The 7,478-nt window shown below is 35.6% G+C and overlaps 2 protein-coding genes across 7 annotated transcripts; both read right to left on the reverse strand.

Moving 5' to 3' along the window:
• Nucleotides 1–311: 311 nt before the first annotated feature.
• On the reverse strand, nucleotides 312–2,264 carry LOC129572160 (cysteine protease ATG4B-like). 6 transcript variants are annotated; one of them, XM_055452089.1, is made up of 8 exons: nucleotides 2,108–2,264; nucleotides 1,901–2,044; nucleotides 1,731–1,829; nucleotides 1,480–1,598; nucleotides 1,283–1,392; nucleotides 1,046–1,125; nucleotides 494–979; nucleotides 312–427 (listed from the first exon to the last, which is right to left on the reverse strand). In XM_055452089.1, coding segments are annotated over exons 1-8 (1,086 nt in total). In that variant the 5' UTR covers nucleotides 2,109–2,264; the 3' UTR covers nucleotides 312–380. The 6 variants fall into 6 exon arrangements, with proteins under 6 accessions (XP_055308064.1, XP_055308063.1, XP_055308062.1 ...); XM_055452088.1 differs by having other exon boundaries at nucleotides 312–442; XM_055452087.1 differs by having other exon boundaries at nucleotides 1,465–1,598; nucleotides 2,108–2,263.
• A 1,480-nt stretch (nucleotides 2,265–3,744) lies between these two features.
• LOC129572159 (glyceraldehyde-3-phosphate dehydrogenase 2) lies at nucleotides 3,745–5,726 on the reverse strand. The gene is made up of 3 exons (XM_055452084.1): nucleotides 5,578–5,726; nucleotides 4,266–4,933; nucleotides 3,745–4,176 (listed from the first exon to the last, which is right to left on the reverse strand). Exons 2-3 carry the CDS (start codon nucleotides 4,919–4,921, stop codon nucleotides 3,834–3,836), a joined length of 999 nt encoding a protein of 332 aa, XP_055308059.1. The 5' UTR covers nucleotides 4,922–4,933; nucleotides 5,578–5,726; the 3' UTR covers nucleotides 3,745–3,833.
• Nucleotides 5,727–7,478: the final 1,752 nt, after the last annotated feature.

The following is a 7,478-nucleotide window of genomic DNA, read 5'->3' on the forward strand; positions in this document are numbered from 1 at the left end:
TTTTTTTTCTTGATGCGTTTCAGAATGTTTATTCCTGTATTGCCATTTTCATTCACACAGCCTCATTTCTGAGTGGATCAGCCACTTTATTTGCATACTTAGATAATTGTGGGACTTGAGCTCTGATTTGTTTGTCCATGAGCTTGTCCTTAATTTTTAGGTAGTCGGTATGCCGTAGCGTGCGTATACGCCCTCTCCGCTTGCGATGTCGTTGCGTGCATTGGGACAATTTGAAATGCACAGTCTATGGAGCGTCACTTTTCGGACTACCATCCTCCGTGATTAATCACAACATGTATAAATACAATCAATTGTAAGAGTGTTTGCAGAGTGTTTTTATTGTTTTCATTCATATTCATAACGCATTTAGATGAAATTACTTAAATAAATTCAAATTCGTCCTCTTCCGAATCATGCATATTGTGTCCTGGAACTATGAATTCTTATAATTGTTCAATTTGAAAAAAAATAATAATAATAAATAAATACCAACCATTTTTCGGTAGTCCTGGCATCTTTCGCCATGGCATCTGATTCATATCTGTAATTTCGAACAAAGGTTGACTGCCACCGCAAATATCAAGTTTGAGTCTCGTACAAAGTTCGTCAAATTCCGTTCGAGTACGGCAAAGAAAAGAAATCGCCAGCGACGGGTCCATTCTTTCGAAATGAATGCGAGCTGCGAATTTCTGATGATAACTCGAGTCCATATCAATTTCATTCTGTGACATCTTTTCGCCAACACTGCCACACTTCTGAGTTGTATGCGGGTCTAGATACAGTGCTTCATCACCCACATAGCCTATGAAGTAGTGAGCTTGATTTGGTCGACCACCGATTAAGCCACATGTACCTGGAATTTCGAAACTTTTCTTCAGGCGATCAATGTAAATCGGATTCACCTCACTCAATCCAAGCCTCAACGGAATAATAAGCAACAGCGGAACCCATGTATTATCGTCTTTTTCGCATAATTTTCCTACAATCAAACCGTTATTGTAATAAATGCATGTAATAAATTCAACTTGTGCAATGTTATACTTACTTATCTCTTCGATCACAACGCAGTTATCTAGAGCGACAAAAATATTTATCGAACACCAATCGTCATATTTGACTAATTTCCTGTAAATTGGAAAAGATTTAAATAAATTAATCAAGATTTTATTGCTCATATAGGATTAGTTTTGGAGAGTCTTTTTGCTTCAACTTATTGGGGAAAGGATCGATATTCAATTCTCTGGGGATATTTTTTAAAAAAGAAAATGAATCTTTTACACACTTGAGAACTTGAGCTATCGTGTTCGGCCCAAACCATTCACCCACTCTTTTATCTTCAGAGTCACCCATTAGTGCTATTTGATGGATTGAAAAGGGACTCTTTCTACTGTCCTAATGATAGAAAAATTTTATTCAATTTTAGCATTATTACTTTCATTAAAATAATTAAATTTCTTTGTCAACCTCAAATCTATTCACAATTTTCAAATATGTTGGATCGCGTGTTTCAGGAGTCCAAAACCAATCCCTTCCCAAATGCAGATCCAGCAGCGCTTGTCCTAGCAGCATTTGGCCGCAACGTAACATGCATCCCCAACCTTTTTTGCGAAGAGAAAAATTATTATTTATAATTTATTCAAGTGATTTCATGTAAATGCGATGAAAACCATATCTGATTTGACAAGTTGAATCGATTTCGATTATCGAGCGTCGAGCGTTGCTATATTTACCTTTGTCACTTGTAAGTTGTGGCCTTCCGAGAGGAACAAAGCCTTTCCGATAAGTGCACCACAGTCGAGTTGCAACATCTCTCCTGATGAGATCGAGTTCTATTATTTCATAGATAGATAAATTGTATAAAGAATGGAAATAATAATGCAAAAAACCAAGTATACCCTACCTTGAATGGCATTGTAACGACGACCAAGAACCCACACAGGGTCTCTCGTCTCTCGGGGAATGTCGTCTGTTTCAATTATATTGCTATCTTGTGCTAAGTAAAGGTCCATTCTTCGAATTTTTGCAAAGATTTCATTCAATATCACTATCAAGATTATAATAAATATTTAATATTTAGATGATGAAAATTATTCCGAAAGGTGCATACTTTATCAGTAGAATGGATGACTAATTTTAAAGTCGATCAATTTTTGTTTAACTAGTTAAAAAAGGTAGAAAAAATTTCTGATAAACAATAAGAAAAGTTTGACAAACAAAGTAGACAACAATGAAAAGAGGAAATTATTGACACAGCAATAATCTGAATAGGCCTCTTACGTCTTTTTCGCAACTACCGGCTCGTATACATCTTTATGACTAATGTCCCTATTGGTAAAATCATCGATTTGAATAGTTTTCGTTAGGAAAATTTCTCAACAAGTGTTTTTAGCGTTTTTTCTCCGTTTTTTCCTCCATTTTACTTACCGTACATTATATAATTTTCATATACTACTCTGATAAATTGACGATTGTGTGTTGTTTTTCTTGAATGCATCCACGCCAACCGTCGAAGAAATATTTATATCGTTGAGATAAAGCCAGAATGTGACCCGAAAAGAGAACAACTATTTTGGACTCAAGCTAAATATGATCAAAATGTCCCAAATTGAACAGCTGTTAATCACCAGTTGCCCGTAAACTTGCATTGAGAGAAGAGATCAAGTGTAAAAATCAAGTCAATCAAATATTTCTTGCTTCATTTGTTGAGTCCGCAAAAAACCTTTGAAAATGCTAAAATTCTGGAGAAAAAAAATCCACCAAGAGACGATCAAGTACAAGAAAAGAGAGCCAAAGCACCTTTTTTTGTTTGTTGTTTTTTATGAAAGAGATGTAATTCTGAATGACATTGTTATATTATAATAATATTATATCTCCAATAAAAATATTAATTCATTGAAAGTACACTGAAATAGCATCATTTTTTGTATCATCAATCACTTACGTATAATAAAATACTGCCCAAGAATAACTGTCAACGATTGAACGTCAACAGCTGTTCTAACTGCGGCCGCATACTTCTGCTGAATAGCGTAAAGCCGCGATAGCAAGCAATAGATAGCAAAGAGAAAGGAGAAAAGAAAAAAAATAAATTTTCCGTACCGTACTTTTGATGTTTTAGGTTTTAGTCGAAATTTCGACAATTCTGTATGGGAGGTACCCGTAAATCGATTCCGATTCGCTTCAAACTTTCTTATGTTTCATCTTTTGGAGAAACAATAAGATTCTGACAGGTTGACGTTGATCGCATTCGCACCGTTTTGTTTTTGTTCCTCAATTTTTTCCAAGTAAATTTCAACAAAAATTGATGACTAAAAACCAAACCTCAAAAAGTTTGAATCCGATCGTAGTCGATTTACGCGTACCTCCCATAAATTTTTTTCATTCAAGTATCCCATGGTCAAATCCAAAATGGCACATCTTCGAACTTAAACTAAGTTTTTCGAATACAAAACTTTTGGCACTTCCAGATTTTGATTAACTCAATTATTTTTTGAGTGTTAACACACACCAACGACGGTAACGACGGCACACGAACAAAAAAGTGAATTAAACAAAGAAAAAAGGGAAAAGTGTCTCAAAAACATGTTTTTTACGCGTTTAATGAGTTTTTATGATGATCTAAGTTTTCCATTCCAAATCTCAATTCCTATAGTTGACACGGTGTGTTGTGCAGTGTTATTAAAAAAGACGCATTTCAATGATACATTACTGCAAAATTATTTCTACATGTAGTGCGTGGACAAATTTTTGTTCTGGGATATAATATTTTATTGTGAATTTAGTATTTAGTTACATTCAATGTGACTTATATGACTGAATTCAAAACAAAACTTTTAATCTTTGGTTTGAACGTATTTGATGAGGTCAATGACACGGTTGCTATAACCGTACTCATTGTCGTACCAAGAAATGAGCTTGACAAAGGTGTCTGAAAGTTGGATTCCGGCCTTTGCGTCAAAGACTGACGAATGAGTAGAACCAATGAAGTCTGATGAAACCACTTCATCTTCGGTGTAATCGAGAATTCCTTTCAATGGGCCTTCGGCAGCCTCCTTGATTTTCTGCTTGATTTCATCGTACTTGGCTGGTTTGCCAAGGCGGCAGGTGAGATCAACAACAGAAACATTTGCAGTTGGTACACGGAAAGCCATACCAGTCAATTTACCGTTCAAAGACCTGTAAAAATATTAAGCATCAATGCAAATCATGTTGAATTATGTACAAGTGTTTCAGTTACAGAATAACTTGAGTAAGGAAACACTTACGGAATAACCTTCCCGACGGCTTTAGCAGCGCCAGTTGCGGCTGGAATTATATTCTGAGCAGCCCCGCGACCGTCGCGCCACAATTTGCCAGATGGACCATCAACAGTTTTTTGGGTTGCGGTTGTAGCATGCACCGTTGTCATCAAACCTTCGACAATCTCAAAATTGTCATGAATTACTTTAGCCAATGGAGCCAAGCAATTGGTTGTACATGAAGCATTCGAAATAACTTGATATTTTGGATCATAGGCATCCAAATTTACTCCGCATACAAACATCGGTGCGTCAGCTGATGGAGCACTTATGATTACTTTCTTTGCACCACCAGCCAAGTGAGTGCTAGCCTTTTCAATAGTTGTAAATACACCAGTCGATTCGACGATGTATTCAGCCCCAGCTGATGCCCATTTGATGTCCTTTGGATCGCGTTCCGAAAAAACAGTTATCTTTTGCCCATTGACAACCAAAAAACCACCTTCAGCACTGACAGTTCCTTTGAAACGACCATGGGTGGAATCATACTTGAATAAATACACCATGTAATCGACTCCAATAAATGGGTCATTCACGGCAACAACTTGAGCTCCTTTCTCAACAGCAGCACGGAGCACAAGACGACCGATACGCCCAAAACCGTTGATTCCAATTTTCGACATTTTTTTACCTTCCTATAAATTTATGAAATGGAAAAAGAAACAATTTCATAAATGATGCAAACAATTTCATGTCAAGTTGGTATTTCTCGAACATTGTATATTGAAATATCTGTTCATACTACGACAAGGTCATTGAAGGTTATTCTTGTGTAATCACGATATAGAATTCGTCCTATAGTGTAAAAAGATTTTTTGTTTTCAATAAAATCTTTTCGTTGCATTTTAATTCTGACTTTTCATAAGTTTTAGTTTTTATCGTTGAATTTTCAATTAAAATTCGTCAGTTTTCCTCAATTCCTTGAACTATTATGCATACACGTTTCAAATCTACAAACACGTCTATTTTCATCTCATTCCTCGTTTTACTTTTAAAGCAAAAATAAACATAAAAACTATACATACCAGAAATTGAAGAACTTATAAAAAATCAGCGAAAATATTACTCAAACATTATAAATCAATATTTGAAAAGACTTAAATTTACGAAATTTTCAAGAGTTACGTAAAAATACAATCGATTTTCTTTGATAACTTGGGAATGAAATGTTAATCCATAGGTAATTGTTGCATTTATTTTTTTATTTTTTCAAATTAAAATGAATTCATGTTATTTTTAAATTATCTTCTATTTTCAAATAAATGATTTTATTACTTACTTGCTTGCTTTGATGGGATATGACTTTACACAACCGCTTTTAGAAGACGAGTGTCACATCAAGGGCAAATTATAATTCTTTAGAACGATGTTGGCCGGTCATGTGACCATTTTTCAGCCAATCACGATTCACACATATACACGTGTAGTTGAGCGAAAGCTATTCCATCAAAGTACAGTCAGTTTCTAGAACTGTACTTAACTGAACGAACAAAGCAGACACACAGTTTGAAATTTTTACAGTAAAAAATAATTACAATTTCGAATTCCTCGTCGAAAATTAGCCTAAGAATGGTCTTTTCAAAATTGAAAAAAGACTTCTAATGATACTCAGATTGATGTTGATAATTAAAAAGTCCATTACATTTTTAGTATATCACGGAGGACGGTAGTCCGACAAGTGACGCACCATAGACTGTGCATTTCAAGCCAAATATCAAAAAATGCCAGTTTTTGCGTCACGAGTATATATACAGTAAATATGCTATTTTCTCAAGACACTATTTGGGCCCCGGCATGTTAGGTACCGTTGGAACGGTCTTGGCCCAAATATTCGGAAAAACCATATCCCCCATGCCTAAAGTGTGGTCTAGGCAAAAATATAGCGGTTGGAAAATTTCGATATATTTTCAAATCTATACCCATATCTTACGAAGGGGGTACCCAGGGGGTGGTCTGAGTTATCCAAGAGAAGCTCCTCCTTGCCACCTTTCCAACGCCGGTCTAAGTGTCCTGATTGGTCCAAAAAAAAAAAGTTATGGGCATTGGCAGTTTGATCTTGATTTTTTATGAAAGTATTGATTCGTGCGTCGGGCCACATCGAAACCCGTCCTCAGATTGACATTTGCATTACAGGAGAGCTGGCTATGGCTTCACTAGCCTGCATGTATACGATTTTTTCAAGTATTTATTTCGCACACTAGATCAACTCAGACACCCATCGGGCAAAGTCAGCTCGTTATCATTTGAGAAGACCTTCAAAAAGTTCCATATACACACGCCAATGTTTATGTGATATAAAAGAAAAAAGTCGAAAAAATTCTTATGAAAAATCGACCCCCTTAAATTTCACACCAAACGCGATTTCTCAAAAATCAGCCCTACAATGTTTTACCAAAAACTGAGCGTTTGTAGCCGGCCACAATACCAACAAAATGGCATATGCCACATATCCGGGAAAATTCGTATTTCGAAGTTCTGGCATAGGCAATTCATCAATGAACGGAATTTGTACGAAGAGTCGCATTCTACGATGAAATTGCTGCCAAAAATACGCATCTACTGGCTGGAAAAGGCTACCGAAAGACCATATCCGCTCAATTTTCGACGAGCAATCGATTAAAAGTGGTCACAATGCGATCTGAGGGCATTTCATAGTCGAAAAATAGGTCGGATTGAAGTGAATTTTTCAACTTGCTCTATTTTCACTGAAAATGACATTTTTGTTCGGAAAACACGTGAAATACACCTCTGACGTCGTTTTGCTCTTAAAAAACTGCTATTTTTTCGTGAAAATAATGGGAGTCCACGAACACTTGAATATCCATTTCGTTGTTATTTTGGTCATAAATCGGCATTTTGGCATCTGAATGTATGAAATTGAACTTTTGTTCGGGGGATACATAAAAAATGCACTTTCCAGAGCTTTGGTGGTTGGAAATTAATATGTTTCAATGAACTAATGTGTCTAAAATTACTTCAAAACTCTTTTAATGGATATTTTGAAATTTAATCACATTTTACAATGTCCAATAAGGGGAAAATGGGACTTTTTTAATGAAAGTGGAAATTTGCTATTTACAAAACTTGTGAAATGTATATGCAAATGTTTTACCCGAAAAATTACAATTTCCCAATGATAAGACCTTAAAATAGACATATTTCTGACAAAAGTGTATTTTT

Source organism: Sitodiplosis mosellana, unplaced genomic scaffold, assembly GCF_009176505.1.
Source record: "Sitodiplosis mosellana isolate CC-2019 unplaced genomic scaffold, AAFC_SMos_1.0 Smas_scaffold_4320, whole genome shotgun sequence".
Classification (NCBI taxonomy): domain Eukaryota; kingdom Metazoa; phylum Arthropoda; class Insecta; order Diptera; family Cecidomyiidae; genus Sitodiplosis; species Sitodiplosis mosellana.